The sequence below is a fragment of the Epargyreus clarus genome, unplaced genomic scaffold, assembly GCF_041222505.1.
Source record: "Epargyreus clarus isolate Ecla_fem2 unplaced genomic scaffold, WU_Ecla_fem_2.2 ptg000001l, whole genome shotgun sequence".
Lineage (NCBI taxonomy): Eukaryota > Metazoa > Arthropoda > Insecta > Lepidoptera > Hesperiidae > Epargyreus > Epargyreus clarus.
The window spans coordinates 5,216,912-5,236,585 of record NW_027332209.1 but is presented as its reverse complement, the minus strand read 5'-3'; the positions used below and the strand labels follow the sequence as shown (position 1 = coordinate 5,236,585).

The 19,674-nt window shown below is 35.2% G+C and overlaps 2 protein-coding genes across 2 annotated transcripts in view; both read right to left on the bottom strand.

Annotated features, from left to right (window-relative positions):
• Window positions 1–415: 415 nt before the first annotated feature.
• On the bottom strand, window positions 416–8,390 carry LOC140743564 (G-protein coupled receptor moody-like). The gene is made up of 3 exons (XM_073074952.1): window positions 7,675–8,390; window positions 3,475–3,713; window positions 416–1,865 (listed from the first exon to the last, which is right to left on the bottom strand). The coding sequence occupies exons 1-3, from the start codon at window positions 7,894–7,896 to the stop codon at window positions 1,031–1,033; spliced, it is 1,296 nt and encodes a 431-aa protein (XP_072931053.1). The 5' UTR covers window positions 7,897–8,390; the 3' UTR covers window positions 416–1,030.
• Window positions 8,391–8,398: 8 nt separating this feature from the next.
• Window positions 8,399–19,674, bottom strand: part of LOC140743571 (G-protein coupled receptor moody) — a 130,470-nt gene continuing 119,194 nt past the window's right edge. The window contains exons 3-5 of the mRNA XM_073074964.1: window positions 16,583–17,069; window positions 10,044–10,282; window positions 8,399–9,621 (exon numbers count right to left, since the gene is read on the bottom strand). Coding sequence (XP_072931065.1) covers window positions 8,778–9,621; window positions 10,044–10,282; window positions 16,583–16,816 — 1,317 coding nt within the window. The 5' untranslated portion in view covers window positions 16,817–17,069 and the 3' untranslated portion in view covers window positions 8,399–8,777. The remainder of the gene's footprint in view (window positions 9,622–10,043; window positions 10,283–16,582; window positions 17,070–19,674) is intronic.

Genomic DNA, 19,674 nt, shown 5'->3' with positions numbered 1-19,674 from the left:
GATTCGAAATCCATTTATTAGCTACTATTAATACTAAAGCTATGAGTATTGAGTATATTATACACTGATCCACTCACTACTGTCCCACTTGTGGGCACAGATCTCATTTCAGAATAATAAAAGGCCATAGAAAATCTAGTTGACTTACTCGTATGTCAAATTTGTATACGATTTGCAGCCAGACACGGTTACCTTGATTATACTTTCATCAATCATGCTCTGGTTCTAACCAAAATTACAGTAAAGATTGCTGGTCCACAATATTTGCTAAACCTGGCATTATTATATTGACGTTACTACAATGTATAACACCGTAATACTGTGTCACTAGAACTTTTTTGAGAACTTGGCTGACACTATCGCGTGTCTAGATACTAAGGTTTTGTGTAACATGCTGTTTATCACCTGTTTACCACGATCTTTACCTAAAAATAAAATATGTTTGCTTTTACATTTTAGCTACCAAAGGTATTTTTAAAAAGCCTGAAATACGAAAAATATTTACATAATATATATAAACATAGACAGGACTGGCAGAGTCAGTTTGTAATTAGCAAACTTTTAATAGCGAATATTTTAGACGGTTAGAAATACTGCCTCATTAAAATTTTGTAATGACTTTATTATGCAAATAGCTTATTTACTTTTATACTTGTATTATTGAGTAAACATTACTCTGTACTGAGCTACTTTTAAATTAAGCCTTATCTCCTCTATTTTGCAAAATAAAATGCTATCTTTGGAAAGGTACACCTTCTAAGGTAGAACATGATGTTGAAAGAGAGATATTTTTCAGAGAGTCTGCTAGTAGTTCTAGCAGTACTTCATTGTCAACTTAGTTATCATTATTAATAATCAATTTTCTTCGAATAAGTATATCGGTGTTTCAACTAATGTGTAATAACTTCATTGAAATATAATATTGTACTACAACAAAAACTATCGTATAATTAAATCTACTTTATATTTACAATCTCCATCGAAGTGACCTATGACTAGTCTTATATGTTATTTGGACAAAGTCTCAACATCAGACAACATTAGATCTAGATGATTTTGTTCTGCGTCGACATCTGAATAAGTTTTTGTATGCTTTACGATACTCATTGGACATGACAACATAAGTTAAAGGGTTTACAGATGACGATAAGTACAGTAGAAGATACGCAGCAATATTAGCCACTGGATTTGGATGCGAATCACGAATGGCTTTAATTATCGTAATTGGTAAATGACATACGCAAAATGAGACCATTATCGCTACGATCATTGTGCCTAATTTCTTATCCTTTCGTGTTGGTAATGATAGTTTAAGCAAAGCCATAGACTTTCTTAAAGCAGTCCGCCGCAAGCCGAAGCGGCTTTTGGTTCTTTCGTCAACGTGGTCGGTCGAATTGTCATCGTCGCTGATTGGGGTTTTAAATGTTGTTACACGTTCAGAACCATTACTACTGATAGCACTTGAAGGTAGTTCTAAGAAATGTACACACGTAGTACTCACATTATCGTTGCCATGCATAGAAGTGACCAGTTTCGACGATGCGGACGACGAATCGGAATCAGTAGTCTTTTCGGGTGGATTCTTCGCTTTATCAGTTTTGAGTGATTTTTTTGTAGACTTTCGTACAATGAAGAAGATTCTTGTGTAGCATAAGAAAATTGCTACACTAGGCAATATGAAGGCACCCAAGAAGAGGAATGTTTTAGGAGATCTGTTTTTCTCATCAGGTATGATTGAGCAGGATCCTATATTGGCGTCTAATCCGAAGCGTCCCCATTTCTCGAACCAGGGCATTAGCAACGTTGTTATAGTAGAGATCCAGATAGCTGCTATCATCAAAGCTATATTCCGACCTTTGTACAGCCTGTTGACAAAATTATTCAAATTAGTACTCATCCAGCGTGTTCCAAAATTTTAAGCATTATTTCCATGCTATAAACCATTTATGATTTTAAGGACATGTAACGTTTTCAGAATTATAAATTTTTTAATGTGATTTACGTTGATTAAGAGGTTGCTTGATTAAGGTTTGAAGGGTGATTTAAAAGCTTCAGAAGCGATGGATGGTAAAACCTAAATGATATGATCCCAAGAGGCATAGAGTTGTAAAATTTTGTACCTTAAAGATAGGTCGAAATATTTTATGAGATATTTTATTTATTTAATTTAATACATACATTGGCTTAAAAACGAACATTACAGGTAATCCCAAGTCGTTAGTGCACCTCATTTTCCAATTAATGATTAAAATATGAGTAGATAATGTTAATGAATTAAATTAGCAACGCGATAATAATTTCTAAATATTTAATACATAATTACAATAATGCGTTCATTTACTTTAAATGTCATCAACAAACGACAGTACAGCAATAATAATATAAGCACCTTATTCTACCGTATAACTTTAAAATTATTCCTACGAATTATAACACTAATTTCGATAAAAAAACGTAATACGAGCCTCCGTGGATTGTTTCTAAAATGAGTATAGTTGTAATTGAACTGCAAAATAAATTCTTTGTAAGCTTTCATCTTATACCACCTACGCATAACGACAGGCGGCACTTCGTTTTATTCATTTTAATTTGATATTATTAAACATTCTTTGATGATAATGAGATCAGTTTGGCTAAGATTAATCCAATAGAGGGTATTATTTTCTCAAAGAAAATGTAAATATTAAATTAAGGAGGAAGGGAGCGTGTAGGAGTCATTTCGTGTTTTAAACGCAAAATTTGCAGGATACTTGCTTTCATAAACAAAATAATGAAATAGACGCCTAAAGTGTAATTACAATTAAATTTTTTCATCATTTTTATTTTTATTTTTGGATTAGCAGACGAGCATACAGTCCACCTGATGGTAAGTGGCTACTACCGCCCATGGACATCTGTAATGAACCCCAGATAGGATTAGATATTCCCACGTGAGGTCGGCCACAGATGCGCCGCTATCCCTAAGGACTAAGCTGCAACGCCTCGGAAGAGTCTGTCTCCCTTACCACACCCTTCAAACCGGAACACAGCAGCGCCTAACACTGCTGTTGGTGTAGGTGTGGCGGTGTGGCGGTGGTGACGCCGGAGTCGAACCACAAAGGGTTCTACCACCTTCCTTATCATATATCTTACATTATTTAATTTGGGTAATAAATTAATATTTTCCATTCGATTAAAATGTACGATGTTTTCTCAACTTAGAATATGACTATAACTCCCTACATTTGGTATGGTCTATCTGTCGTTTTGTTCGCTGTTCATATAGCATACATAACCGCATAGTGACGGCTTCGAATGCTAGCACTTCTTCCTTTTCGGAGAATGTTAAAAGATACATAAGAGATTATATCCGTAATATCGACAAGCAGTGTCCTCCTGTTAAGATTCATCTACAGCGGTGATTAATATGCGTGGTCAAGAGCGCTCTTTTTAATCGTCTACTGGTATGGAACATGGATGTGGTAAAAAACTTACTTAGGATAGAGTCTCGGGTGCGACATCATGACGTATCGGTTGACGGTGATAGCCAGGATGGTGAGCACCGATACAGCGACGAACACGTAGCGAGCCAGGGGGAACAAGCGACACAGCAGCCGCCCGTGTACCCACGCGCGGTGGTAGAAGGTCGAGGCGGCGAGAGGTAGGTTGAAACAGCAGAAGAGCAGGTCGGAGCACGATAGGTTCATTATGAACATCGCCGTCGCATTGTGGACCTGGGATGAGAACAGTGGATTAATTTACAGCTTTTCGTTTGTTGTTGACAACATGATATTTTTTTATTAATACTAGTACAACTACCTAGTCCATTGAAATAAAATTGCTTCTTTTTGCGACTCTTGCACGCTAAGGACCAACAATTGTAACATTTGAATGGACTATACTGTTACTTTAATAAATATTGTCAATAATTACACAAAAAATATGAGTGGACAAACGAAAGATAAAAGTTCTTAATAAGTTTGAGAGACGTATTTATATTTGACTTGCTTCCTCCCGCGACATCGTTTGCGTGGACATTCATCAAGTCCATGAATTAAATATAAAATTAAAATGTTAAAAATATCAAAAAGTTTCTAAATTAATCATAATACTAACACAGTCATTTGTGTGATTAGGAATTCCTATTGTAATAACAAAACATTTAATACGTAGTTTGTGTAGACAAATAATGATTCAATTCAATTAAAATCTCGTTAGAAGACGTCAATAGAGTAAATAAACATTGTTTCTTTAGAAATCCATAAGTGTTACAATAATGACGTTATACCTATGTATTATGTACTTATTTCATATTTATAGTTATTCTACTCATATAAACAAATATGCTTAACTGATAACAAATTACGACACAATTCAATTACCTACTATTGGGGATCATTGTGCGCTTAGTCAGATGAGTGTGTGTGTGAGTACTATTAATGAGTATCCCACTATTAATGAGTATCCCAGTTTTTGATAACCATCTATTGGACTCAGGCTGACTTTGTATGCCTCGAAAATATTTTGGGCAAGTTCATCCTATCTTTCAACCTAGAACGAACCATAGGTACACATATAAAATTACATAGTTTTTTAAAAACTTGTTTGAATTAGATAATAGTCTGTGTACACAACATGCGCCATGAATTTAGAATAGACGTACCTACACAACATTTTATGGCGATCGAATAATGGACGAACAGACAGATTGAGAGACATAAATTCATTTTTATTCGATTGTGGAAGGCAATGTTTGTCGAGCGTATGTATGTAATTGTGTCTATCTCATACTTTGGCACGCACCACAGCCCAAACAGGCTGACAAATTTTAACATATGAGGTGTCGTTTGATTAGTCTAAATGTGGAGTTAGAGGTAACCATAGCTCATCACTATCACTATATTTTTAAGCAGTCGGCTTAATTTTTTTATAATAAATGCTAGTTACATAATTATATTGATATATAGGTTCGTCCGTTGATAATATGTGTGCGTCGCCTGTTGTTTACTTCAAAAATGCACACTAACATATAAAAAGTAAACGTAAAATACATTACATTATACATTTTTCTTAAACCACAGTATGATTCGCTTTTCATATAATTTGATGACTTAGGAAATGTGGTTAGTTTCATTAAACGCAATTCCCTTACGCAGACGTTAGTGTTTCTCATTAGTCACGGCTCTGTGACCGATGTCAGGTATGACAGTGTTCCTATAAGCCGTTCACTGTACTATATAATATAGGTACATTTACTAGGTATGTGTATCTTATCCATACAAATTATACATGTTCCTTGTCTTCTTTTTTATGATATATTTAATACTCAGTATTAAGATTCCCCGCTTGTTATGGACAAACAAAGATACGAACAGATTTAGAATATAGTTTAGACATTTAAGAAATTTCCGGGTATCGAACCTGGAACTCTCTACATGGTATATCATACCAGTTGGATTGGATGAGCACAATGTCGTTATGTCAGATGTAAAATGCAATTTACATTCTTGTTCAAGCACAGACAAATGAGGTAGAAATATAAATACCGCCATTTTCAATTTCAATTTTTATTGGCCCTTGTAAACCTATAGTACTGGAAAAAGTTTCTATTTACACGTACCACAATCTCACTACACGGCAACGAAACCGCTACGTTGCAGGTTCCTGTAGCTGCGTTGTAGTATAAAAACGTGTCATAGAGATAAAGTGACCGACCTTTTGTACGATATCGCTGGTGGCTGGTGGTGGTGTGTTATGGTTGCGATTTAGTCATTATCATTACCACTGTTGATTTGGACGGAAAAATGTGGTCCGTGTGAATACGAGGCCCTTATCTCACCGGAACACCGTGACCGCGTCTCTGGTGACGTATCCAAACAAAACATTTAGGCCGGCCATACACGAGCAGCTAGGAGCAGCCAGTATCGAATGCATCAAGCTGCGACTGCATAGTGTACTTCAGACTTATAAGTATGTACATACACGAACCGCTCGAGCAGTTGCAACTGCTTGACGCGGTTGTTAGCACGGTGATTTTTCATCATGCGGTCAAGCAGTCGCCAGCCATACACTAACTGCTCGAGCTGTCGACTGCTCTCGCGCAGTTACCTCAGCCCGCGCTCTTCATTCCTCGTTGCGCACGCTTCCTGCCTGCACGAATTCCTCGAGCAGTCAGCTTAACTGCTCAATGAGTTATCAATGGCAGCTTCAAGCCGTTGACTCTGACTACAAGAGCGGTCCGTGTATGTTGATAACGGGGTAATTGCTCGAGCAGTCCATGTATGGCCAGGCTTAGGAACGCTTGACTGCTACTCGTACCAATTTGGCGACGTTACCAAATTGTCGTTCGATGAGATATCTGTCATATGTTTAAATATGTGTTAGCTGCAATAGTCGCAGGCGGGGAGGCGGGCAATGATGTTCCGCTGAAATAAGGCCTTATCCATACGTACTGTGTTGTTGTAGTGGTACGTGAGATTAAGCAACATATTCTTATTAAAAAGTGACACATATCGGCGTCTAGGTAATCTATTCTTTTTATTAAAAACATGTTATACGTCAATCAATATACACATTAACAAACAATACAAGGCATAAGAATTAGTTACATTTATTAGCGAGGAGTTTTCCTTATTGAAGTAACTTTAAGAGCAAACGGTAAATACCAAAGGTTTATGTCAAATGAGGATATTATATTATTATTATGGAATGTAGTTCAAAATCAACTTTAAATATAAGCGTTATACAAATAGGTATCATACATTATTTATATGCTACTATTATTATGTACTGTTATTTATATAGTATTAATTCGATAAGCTAAGTTAATGGAATTTTTTCATTGTTTTTGGGATACTCAAGGGCGTGCCAAAGAATTAAACATAAACATATACATAGTATACACATAGGTACATACGCTCGACAAATATTACTCACAATAGTCGGGTAAAAATACATTTTTTGTCCGTCCGTTAATGCATTTAGAAATCAAAAATAAAATGAAAAAAAAATATAATGTCCGTTCATTTTTGCATTTATAAATCAGATTATGTGGATAAATCGACTAGATTGCAAGTCGGTTTGAATAAAAATAGGTTTACCATTTATTTATAGATCATATCGAAGTCTTGCAGTAAAACTTTGTGGCATTATTGTGAATAGTACCTAATCCATTTGTTCAAATAGGTAGTATTATAAGTTATAATATAACAAATATATAAAGTTGATCAAATAACACTGTGTAACATAATGTGAAACTTCGAATTTATGTAGCACCGAATGTCTAATTTGACCGGACTATCATCTAGAAAATCAAAACTTCAGTTCATAATTGTGTTTGCAACATTGTTAAAAATTCTGATTTATTTATTGTTCATTCATACTTCCTCGAATTTATGATTAACACATTGTCATGTAGTGATGCAAGTAATATATCTTTATTCATTTATACTACAGCAATATAGTAGAGTACGATATATTCATATAACTATATGAGGTATCCTTATTAAATTAATTACCAAGTTTTTATACTGTTTTAAACCCAAACATAAATCTAATATAATCTAATCTCTATCTATCAATGTTTTTATGAAATCCCTCTGTCAGTACTATCTGAATCTCAATTGTCTATTAACATTCAATTAAGATTTAGATTTATTGTCTAATAAACGTGTTGATAAATAAGATTATACTCACTTTTTTGTATCGAGCAAGTGCGACGATGGTCACGATGTTACCAGGGATGCCGATCACCATGAAGACGAAGCAGCATATCGTTGCGAATCGCAACAGCCCTTCAGGGTAGTCCGTGAACAGTTTCACAGCTGCTAACTCGCCATCAGTACTATAGGCCGTCAAATTCCATGCACTCGTGTTAACAGTAACTGCACTCAACGATTTATTTATTAAAACACTCATTTCCTATGTCAGCTGAATACCAGCACGTCACTCATTCACAGTAAACACTTCACAAATGGTGTTTTGTAAATTGTCATTGCGTACAAGTATAGTTTCCCTGATGATTCAGTTTTTGTGAATACAACGGGTTTCGCCCGTCATTGATAACAGCTGAGTTCTTTGCATCCTCGATGTTTACACGTTAAACGCTAATACATTGTTTATTGCTTTCTACCACTAATCCACTTTTCAGTGTAACAGTTATTTTCATGAAACAATTCAAAGAAACATTCAAATTCATACTTCGCTTATTTTACAGGAAAATTATTTCAGTGGAATGCTATAAACATATTTCAGACAATGAGTAAGTGTTAGCAACATTTTTCATATCAAATGACGTCTCATTCACGCTCTAAGATAAATTTTTCATTTTCACAGTTGTTCCTCTTTTAACAAGTTACACATTTATTGCAATAAATAATTTAACTGTCTTAAATTTAACAATAAATACGAGTTACTTAGTCTACGAATACATACATTAGAACAGAATGGAATTTTATATATTAAAAGTCATATTTTTTAACTTTACACTTTATCGAAGCCAATATGAAAACCTACGTTTGTTTCAAAGGGTTTTAATTTTTTCAAGTAGCACAATCCCGGACGGCTTACAATTTTAACAAACTAAAGTTAAACATCCTTGAAGTCTTTACGCACTAAACCGTCACATCACATCCACGGATCAATCATTTGTTTAAGCGTTACAAGTTCACAAAATTTATCACGAGTTCCGAAACTGAGCACAATTACGTATACTACATAATACTTTAACGTGAGAAAAGTTCAGCTATTCTCGATTTTTACGGCGGGCGTTTCTCAGAGACGCCGTCGCCGGGCGACCGTCACGCTTTTCGACGGCACATTAGTAGATTTTTGTACGCTTGTCTGTATTCACTCGACATCACCACATAAATGATTGGATTGATGCATGTGGTTAGATATATTAGAAGATAGCCTGCTATATTCGCCGCCGGGTGCGAGGTGAACTCCTTGAATATCTTGGTCAGGGTTATCGGTAAGTAACAAACCCAAAAAGACAGCATTATTGCCATTATCATTTTCAATAGTTTTCTGTCTTTGGGTGTTAGTTTCGGTGGTCTTATGGGAGCTGGTGAGCGTCTTAGGGCTACAGCTGCTTGTCGAAGCCTTTTAGCTGTTTCACCTCCACTGGGCGTTCGTGGTTTAGCATCAAGAGCACATTCGTCATCGTGCCCGTCTAATGTATCTACTCCAGATGAGGATGACCGTTCTGGTCCCGGAGTTGGCGGACAATGTAATGTTGGAGGTGCGAGGAAAGCTCTGCGAGGTGGCGCAACATGATTGACCCCATTTTCTGGGCCAGGAGATCTTTCAAGCGCAGTAGATGCTGAACCCACCGCGGAGTCTTCTAATGCAGTTCGTTGTCGCGTCCGTCCTGGAGCTCGAGATCTTCTAGCAGCTTCTCTAACGATGCAAAATATCCGAGCATAGCATATGCCAATAGCTAAGCAGGGTAACATAAATGCTCCCACGAAGAGAAATTCTTTAGGTGATCGGTGGTTACGGTCAGGAAGTATGGAGCAGGATCCTATGGACGGGTCCAGACCGAATCGTCCCCATTTTTCCATCCAAGTGGCTATCAGAGCTCCGAATGAAAAAATCCAAGTGCTTGCTACCATAACAGCCAGATATTTTCTTCTGTATAGCCTGCGTATAACAAAGTATTTTATTAGTGTGAGTGTCAATGTTTTTTTAATGAAAATATTGAATAAGAGGCACGCTCACTTTAAGCTTGTTTAACTCTAATGAAGTTATGGAACCCAATAGAAAGATTGGATTCGTTAGCACAGTAATTTTTTTTCGAATTTTCGGAGAGAGAAATGAGATACTGACATCATTTTCCTGTAAAATGAAGCTACATTTTTTGTTTGAAAAATTTCATTCTGTCAGAATAGAATACTGTAACCCGAACAACTTTTGGGTATTCTAAAATTGTTTGATATTCATAAACAGAGTATAGGTAATGTTTAAGGCAACCTTTGATAAGTTTTATCTTTATTTTTTTCAGTTAATTTTCAATAGACGTATGAGATAAACGTGTACCTATATAATAAGTACAATTAACTTACTTGGGATATAGCCTTGGATGGGAGATCATGACGTATCTGTTGATTGTGATGGCCAGGACGGTGAAGAGGGATACGGCGACAAGCGCATACCGCGCCAGCGGGAACATCCGGCAGAGCGTCCTGCCGTGAGCCCAGGACTTCCTCCAGAAGGTGGACGCAGCAAGCGGCAGGTTGAAGCAGCAGAACAATAGGTCCGAGCAGGAGAGGTTCATTATGAAGACCGCTGTTGCATTTCGGACCTGGAAGTTAGAAATTTGTTAATATTGTAGGTCATAATACGTTTGAATTGTGTTGGCACCACCGTCATTCATACTAGGTTTTACTGTTTTATGACAATGTGGTATGCAAAAATGCCTATAAAAGGCGAAATTGTCCTCAAGGGTAGCTACGCATCCGTGATCAACGTCAGATAATGTGTTCCCTACTTTCACGCACACAAAAACACAGTTAACAATATACTTGTACGAGTATCATTATTTTATGAATTAGCGACAGGATGTAATAGCACTGATTTATGATTCATTCATTTACCGAAAACTGTTATTTAAAACGTATAAATTAGGTATATTTTATTCTAAGTAACAACTTCACCTACTTCATAAATATTTAAATACTGTCCAGTTATCACTGTGTACGCTAGGAATACATATTATCAAGTAATAGAAGATAAGAATTCTTTGAAAGTCCTATTACTGGTCATTGCTGTTATAAATATCTTTATCGAAAAACGTATTCAGGAGCGGCTTTTCAAACAAGTCATGCCATGAATATACGTCGTTAAGATTAGAAACAAAATTAATATTTCAAATACTACAAATTATCTTGTAGATGTATAATTTATTTCAACTTTATAATGTTAAGATAGTAATAACGTAAGATTTACGTATAAATATGTAGAGACATACTATTAAAAAGTCAACATTAAAATGCTTCATTTCTTACGGTTTTGAATTCATATGTACTTATATCCATTTAATACACAACTCATATAAATAAACTGCGTAGCTCCATGAAGAATTCGCAATCAATAAATTAGCATCAAATTATTTGCAAGTCTTATACTATAGGAATAGGAATACATTTTGACTTAAAATTTGATTAAAGTTTGGGTTATTAGACTTATAGGCCGATACGTATTGTTATTCAATAATGTAATAACGTATTGTCGATGAAAGGGTCAGTAATAGACCTATTATGTGTAAACTGTCTTAAAGGCCCATCTCTTATCAACTGTCGCAATTATTTATTGCTTATAGACTGACCTGACCTACGGGATTCTTAATATAATGTTTATTGTCTTAGGTCTTACCTACTGCTAGTGTCTTTGAACTTCAGTCGGCACGGCAGTAATAAAACAGTGTCAATTTGTATCAGAATCTCAACTCATTAATATTGTACTGTTTATTTCACGGTTCGGTAGAGCAGTAGCTTAGTGTTCTAGGAATTTTGTCTTACAATATACAAGGCCTAATTTCTAATTACAGGCATGTCTTTGTTTTTTCCGAAATATGCGCTAATTATAAACTGTTTTTTTACTCGTATCATTAGTATCATTAGTGAAGGAAACATCTTGAAAAGTCTTTAAAACCGTTCTCAAAGGCACGTGCAGTCTGTCAATCCGCATTTGTCAGACGCTGTAGCCAAAGTTCTTCTTATTCTAAGAGGAGCACCCGTAATAAATTGTTGACGATTTAAATGATAGTCTAATACTACCTTTAACTTGGTACAGCCTAAAACTCACGAGAAGCTTTTTATTGCGATTTTTAACGATATCATTTCGCTGATCAGTACGATTCTTTAAGAATCATAAAAATAAACCTTTTCATCTTCTCATAAGGATAACATGTTTCCGCTTTTATATAATAAAAGCCGTGGTCTAGAAAAATAAGGGTTAATTCAACTGGACTCGCGTAACCTGAGAATTATTAGGCATTGAGTACCGCCGCCTTTATTTGGGGTACTTGATCCATCTTTATATCCCGGGCAGTCTAATCCTGCCGAGATGAGACCCAAGTCTGGGTCGCTGCTAAAGAAAATTCAATGTGTGATGCATAGTTTTGGTTATTTTTTACGATGTAAGACAGTAAATGAGTGATACGTGTGATACGCGATGTAGGTAAAGAAAATATTTTCGTTTGAAAAAGCCATGTATAAAGTCTATGTTTTGATTGAAGAAAGTCTATATAAAATTTGTATAGCTAAACCATTTCAACGAGCATGTACTGGACGAGTCCATGAGTGTAGTGATAGCCGCTTATGTCTATTTGTGAGCAACTCCAAAAAGGGTTGGACTTAGGTTGGCCATATTTAAAACACAGTGGCTTTGGTGTCGCCGTTATAACATATAGTGACAGCTGAATTAGAAAATAGACATATCATATTCCAATCACAGACTCTTTAAGTAACAAATTATGTTCATATAAAAAATAATTAACGCGCAGGTATTCTAATTGTTAAAGAATTTGTTGTTATCTATAGCACTTTGAACTGTCAAAAAATGTTTCTAATTTTTTTTTAATCTACCAATAAGCTTGATCAGCATGATCAGCGGTTTCGGCGTAGATCTCTCACATTCTGAGAGACCGGTGCGTGGCAGTGGGTCAGTAATGGATTACTGACGATGATACTTCATATAAATATAACAAAATAATTCTGTGCAGTGTGCATGCACTTATGCTCAGATTACAGTATTTTACTATAAGCTATCGTATCACCACTCGGATAGCTGTTTTAACCTTGAATCAGTTTCCTGTGTAAACAATTAAATATTGACTTGTTAAAATGTGTGTAAAGAGAACTTCTATAAATGTTTACAAATCGATTTGGGTTTGTTAGCAACGATTAAGATTGAATCAAATCATTTTAAACTTTTCGTGTATATTGATATATCGGTATCGAGTAAAATACGAATTTTATTTTTACTTTTTTCGATAGAAATATATATTTTTATTTTATTTGACAGAACATTCTAATTGCAAATTCTAACTACTACTAATGAAGTTTTGATTTAGCATGCTGTATAATACTGGTGGTTTTAAGAAATTAAGGTTTGCAACTTGTTTGATAGTTAATATAGTTTTTTTTTTTTTTTTTTTTTTTTTTTTTTTTTTTTTTTTTTTTTTTTTTTTATAACATAGGAGTAGCAGACGAGCATGCAGTCCACCTGATGGTAAGTGGCTACTACCGCCCATGGACATCTGTAATGAACCCAGATAGGATTAGATATTCCTACCTGAGGTCGGCCACAGATGCGCCGCTACCCCTGAGGACTAAGCTGGAACGCCTCTGAAAAGTCTGTCTCCCTTACCACACCTTTCAAACCGGAACACAGCAGCGCTTAACACTGCTGTTATTAGGTAGAAACAGGTGTGGCGGTGGTGCCGCCGGAGTCGAACCACAAAGGGTTCTACCACCTTCAAAAAGTTTCACATGTTTCAAATATTATACCTCTTAGTGGTGTATGTTTATCGAGATATGAAAGTAACGAACTTTTCTTTTAAATTTAAGTTCAAAAACACTTTTTCAAAATAACTTTTCTAAACATAATCTTATCAAAAATGCCTAGAATAAATTAGTCTGGCACGCAATAAAAAAAACGTCAGAATTTGTTTGCTTACACTAACATATGAGAAGTGGTAAAGACCGGTAGTTATCATCCAGATAAGTCGAGGTGTGTCATGAGCAGCTGCCACTCAAGCTGACCACTTTATCTTTATCAAACACCCGTGGGCTTCTGGAATGTTGGTTAAGAATGTTATTGTTGTTAAGTAAAGTTGGTTTATATGCTCTATGATTACTGTGTAATCATGTGTATAGTAAAGCAATTATTTTAGTATCTTATTATAAGTAGCGTAATCCTACGTGGTTCGATTTTGAAGGCACCATAAACACACCTCTTTTTTTTTGTTGACGAGGGGGAAACCCTCAAAAGGTACCCGACGCCATGGGAGTGACGCCGGGTTATGTGGGATTTTTACCGCACTAAAACCCCCCCGGTGGCCGTCCTCAGCGTTTGGTGGAGAACTCCGGGATCTCCAACGGAACACAACCGGAGTCCTCCTAACGCGATGCCCTTCTATCGGGCTCTGCCCTGGGGGGAGCAATTTACGCTCCTCTCACATCCCCTGGTGATTACAGCGATATGCGACCACACAAACCGCTGTCCGTCCCGGGGTTGCTTGCTGGACGGTTGGAGTTTCCACTCTTGCCGCCCGCAACCCGGAAGCCCCTTTTAGTCGCCTTTTATGACAGGCAGAGGATACCGTAGCCCTATTCTGGTCCCGGTACTACAGGGACAACCATAAACACACCTATGTTTGCTATATAGCACTGCTTAAAACTGTTATATAACCTACCTATTTATGGTGATCCAGCTTAGTCCTTAGGATATCATAGTTAAAACAATAAGGAAAAATATTATTAGTCTTATTATAACGACTAGTCTGCTACAAAAATACTTTAAAATGTATTCTGAGAAGAATATTTTTAACACGGCGTTTGAATCATTTCGATCGGTCACGGTAGAAACAGATTGACGGTTATACACAAATGAGATTTTTTTTATAATATAGATAAGACAACCCCAGATAGGATTAGATATTCCTGTCTGAGATCGGCCACAGATGTGCCGTTACTCTTAAGGAGTAAGCTGAATCGCCTCGGAAAAGTATGTCTCCCTTCAAACCAGAATACAGCAAAGCTTAACGCTGCTATATAGGCAGAAATAGGTGTGGGGGTAGTGCCTCCGGATTCGAACCATAAAGCGCTCTACAACCATCAAAGGTTATATTTTTAACACGTTTATATAGCTTGGGTTGTACGTTTGTATGTATGTATGTACGTAACAGTAACGGAATCTTTGAGCCCGATTTCTATCCACATTGAACGTTCAGTTTAATTCAAAATTTTGAAGAATTATCAAGAACCGATGACAATACACGATTTTAATATTTTTGTACCATTGTCCTTATTAATATCCTCAGGATTAACGATTTTTACTGTCCCTTAATTGATTCCTAGATTGAAAATTATTTTCTACTTTTTAGTTGATTTTATCATAAAAGCGTGTTTTTTAGTTTTTTGAACTATATTTATTAAGCAGTCAGATTTAGTTGTTATCATCTAGAAATCTGTAAAACTCCGTTGAAACGTAAGATTAAGAGCAATGACTTCTGTTAATACCATTATCAAAAGGTATAGTCTGGTCCAGCCTGTAAACATTATTTATGACCGCCTTATCAAGCAAGTGATCGTTAACCAACTTGTAATATTTATTGCTTGTCTTCTCTAATGTTCTCTGTTAGGAAATCAGATAGCCCGGGATTAATTAGTGAGTTGAGGTTGAAGATCCATTGATTATGTACGTAGTAAAGGTTAGTCCCGATACAGTACTTAATTAATAACGGAATAGTTAGGTACTTTACATTGATCATGGCTCTATGTGTAGGATTTAATTAGTATGGATTTTATTGCCATTGTTATTGTAATTAACTCTCAGGATATTAAAGTGGAATATCAAGTTGGTATGCGGGAAGTTTTGTTCAGTGCTAATGCAAAAATGACAATTTGATTGAAAGAGATATTGAGAATCATGTATTTAAAATAATGTTAATACGAAGTTATTCGCAACAAGGTAGTCTACTATTACAGTTATCAGCTGTTACGTGTAACTTATTGAAAAAATAAATCTTACAAAGGGCGGGAACTTAGTACCTAACCTATTAGGATCTAAATAGAAAACTGCAAAATATATTTAAGTGTCTAGGTTCAATTTAAATAACTATAGTAGATTGGGGTTTCTATTTCGATTAATATATGTACTTATTGTTTCTAATGTAATAATAGGAGCTTTTTACAAGCTTTTAATTTTAGCGAGCATTTTATTCCATATTATTTGTACCATGGAACAATGTAGTTTTTTGTTCCGTGATTTCCACGGTAATATGCCGTGTAAAACTCATGTAAAAGAATATTAGTTACTTCCAATTATATGAACAAGCTGAAGGTACACGTGCAATGTCTATAACAATGCAATTTTATGCTTATATTATAGGAGCTGATAATAGAGACGGAGGCTACAGGAAGTTCGTCACGGAAACTACGTATTTCTCAGCGAAGACTCGAGTTAATACTATTTTGATCGATCTTCCACTCAAGTCTGAAGAGCAATTCATGTTATTAATCATATTTAAGTAGTAATTTATATTCGCAAAAAACATTTTCTTTTCTAAGAGGTAAACTTTGTATGATATTTTTATAACTGAATGTTAAGATACATCGCCTATAGAAAATCTTAAAATAAATATAATATTGTGAACTAATGATTGGAAATGTTACCGTGTAAGTGGCGTCCATTGTAAATATTTAACCTACTTAATGCAATTAATACTGTACGAATTAAATATTGACTAGTATTAAACGATTAAGACTTATCACAACGCGTATTAAGCCCGCTGTTCTAATCGCACAAACATAATATACGTGTAATTTCAAACAACAACAATGTTATTAATAAACATACTATGAATACACCCGCTTACCTTTTTACATCTCGCCAAGGCAATGATAGTGATCAGGTTTCCGGGTATGCCAACTAGCATGAACAGAGCGCAGCACACCGAAGCGAATCGCAGCAACGCTTCTGGGTAGTCCTTGAAGAGTTCGACTGCAGCGAGCTCCTCGTCAGTGGAGTACGCGTCCAACCCAACACTCCAATTGTACTCCCCTTCACTAGCCGACGTACTCTTCGGTATACTTGGAAATAAATCACCCATTTTATCCCGGTTACAACGCACATCATTTGGTCATAAGAAGTCTTTTTATCCGAACGTCAGGACTAGCCATCCTTTAGACTTGAGTGTTCTCATTTAGGTGGCTACTCGAGCGTGTTTCGTCCGCGACTGATAAGTGCCGCTGGGCTGTGTCAATAAGAGATTGGTTGGTCGCTGATAAGCCATTGCAGAGGCTATCGGGTCACAGCTGGTCAGGAAGTCTCCGTATCAGCCCCGTTGTTCCACGCGCGATGACCTGTAGATAAGAAGATTCGTTTATTCTCAATGAAAGTTGATGAGACGGGTCGCGTCCTATCTTAATTGTCGTGTATAAATAAACATCGGAAGAAGCATTTCAATTTGATAAGGATGTTAAATCACGTTGCTTCAACGTTTATATACACATCTAATTCTAGGATGCACTTAAAATACGATAATAGATATAGAATTACCTATTAATATTTTCTATAACTTCTGTATATCTATTATATATTACGTATTTACAAAATTTACTTGGCTTACAAACTGAAATTTGTTGATTGAGAACTAGCAATAATTAAAAAAACGAAAACCCAACTGCTTAAAAATATAGTCCTTGGTTAGTCTAGCAATTTAGACCAATCCCATGACACCTCACAAGTTAAAATCCACACCTAAATTGAAAGAATAAAACTATTTCTTGAACCTTTAAACAACTTTTAGTATTCCCGCGCAAAATACAATTCAAACGCTTTGAGAATTCTTTTTCTTTTTTATGCTAACTCATACAATCTTACTAGCCAGTGATTATATAAATAATAATAAGTTATTGTTATTTAAAAATATTATATAAAAATATCGTTAATATTGTAAATAATTAAATGTAACTTGTAGGATTATTGAATATAACTTATATTTTAAAATTACAGTTTAAAAATAACACATCATTAAAATATCACAAGAAAAAAATGTTCTCGTTTGGAGAAATTAAAATGAATATTGTTGATAGACAAACAAGAAATATCAATCTTATAAGAATTCTAAAGCGGACAACTACGAACTGACAAAAGATAACTATTGCCGTTTACCGTTGCCTTATATTTTTTCTTTTTAAGTTTCTTTCCTAGCTTGAAACAATTTTCCGTTTGCAATAAGGTTTCCTTTTGTTCCATTATTTTAAGCTCTTTCTGTTGGGTAAAATGAAATGGGTAAAATGAAAAGCATTTTTAGTGATTTCCATTTCCTTTTGGTAAAATAACATTTGGTAAATTTGGCAATCTTTGTACCGCCGCAAAATCTATTTATCAAATATATTTCATTTAAATACAGCCTATGTCACTCGTAGATAGCTTTCGAATGGTGAAAGAACTTTAAAATCGTTCCAGTAGTTTTTGAGCCTATTCATTAGATACAATCAAACAAACAAACAAAGTTTTTCTCTTTATAATATTAGTGTAGATATATATAAAAAAATACAAATAGTCCTAAAGAGTGGTAACGTAATCCTGTATAGAGTTAGTTACAGATGTCCATCGGCAGTGACCATTTACCATAAAATTGACCAAGCAAGTTTTTATGTAACTGAAGTAACAACGAGTTACTTCAGCTACATAAAAAAATTAAAAGACTGAAGTATGACTATACAAAACTGATATAGGTATATCGTTTTCGTGATATTGACAATCAGTTCTAAATAACTGGGTAATCGAAAACAAGATGGTATTTGGAATTTGTAAACGGTATTGATGTTATTTAATTAACATTTTGTCTAGGATTAATTAATTTGGACAGACGATATCGCTTGAAGTAGTTTCGGTGACATAGACTAATTGACTATCAACTTTCCTGCATAGTTTGGACTTTTAGGGAGGTTATAGAGTAATTTTAAACGGGAATTAATTAGCTATAGTTTGTTATTATCAACAAGGGGACACTGGTTTAATGACTTCACTGCTTCTATGACGTAATTAAAAGATTTGTTATTAAATACTTATACTAGAAGTCGAACTAGAAAGTGAAATAAGTTTTAGTGATGTTTGGACGTATTTTTAGAGTTCTCGGAGGATAAAGATACACTTCTTTTTTATATGTATATCTTTGTTTATAGTATTGGGGTTTCATTTAACATAAACTGTTTATCTAATAAATTCTTCATCAAGAAAAGTAATACCACGGTTGCAACAAGAGTAAAACATAGATTGTCTCCATTCAAAAATTTCAAAGCCACTCATTAAGTTAATATTACGTAATAGGTACAAAAAGCCAATGTCATCATACCTATAACTGAATACGGTTAACTTATATACCGAATTAAATTCATTAATAAATTTAGATGTTTCAACTTAATTCTCAGGGGTATTTCCTCAATCGTGATTGATTGACTTCTGGGAATCCGTTCTATTCGTAATTTGTCACTTACATCCACACAGTCTCAACGTCAAGTTAAAGATCGGCTACTATTCAGTTATATATTCCTATTTTGAAATATATTACTAATGTCATCGATTTTACACTAATATATATTTATAATCTTAATAATATGGATTATACGGATAAGGCCATCACTAATGTACGCGGCCCATCACTAGTACCCGCTCAACTTTTAATCATTTCTCTAGCACACGTGATTTAAGTTGAGCGGTTGAGGTCGCTAAAACTACGGCAGATAGTTTTAAATTTGTTTAGGGTCGGGTGTAATTGGGAAAACTTGAATTCGAAATTTAAACTGCCGAAGCGGACGTTAAAAAGTTGATTATAATGATGTACTTACGGATTTGATTCGTAAGTGGGTTAAGTAGATTAATACACGTAACATATTATTGCTTCTGACTAGTTTTTTTTTCTAGAATGAGGCTATCTATACGTATAAATTTTGTTATCAT

Coding starts and splice junctions, on each gene's coding strand:
- LOC140743564 (XM_073074952.1), bottom strand. CDS start 7,896: ATGAGTGTTTTAATAAATAAATCGTTGAGTGCAGTTACTGTTAACACG. Junction 3,714..7,674: donor CACTTGCTCGATACAAAAAA/GTGAGTATAATC, acceptor TTCTCATCCCAG/GTCCACAATGCGACGGCGAT. Junction 1,866..3,474: donor CACCCGAGACTCTATCCTAA/GTAAGTTTTTTA, acceptor TTTTGTCAACAG/GCTGTACAAAGGTCGGAATA.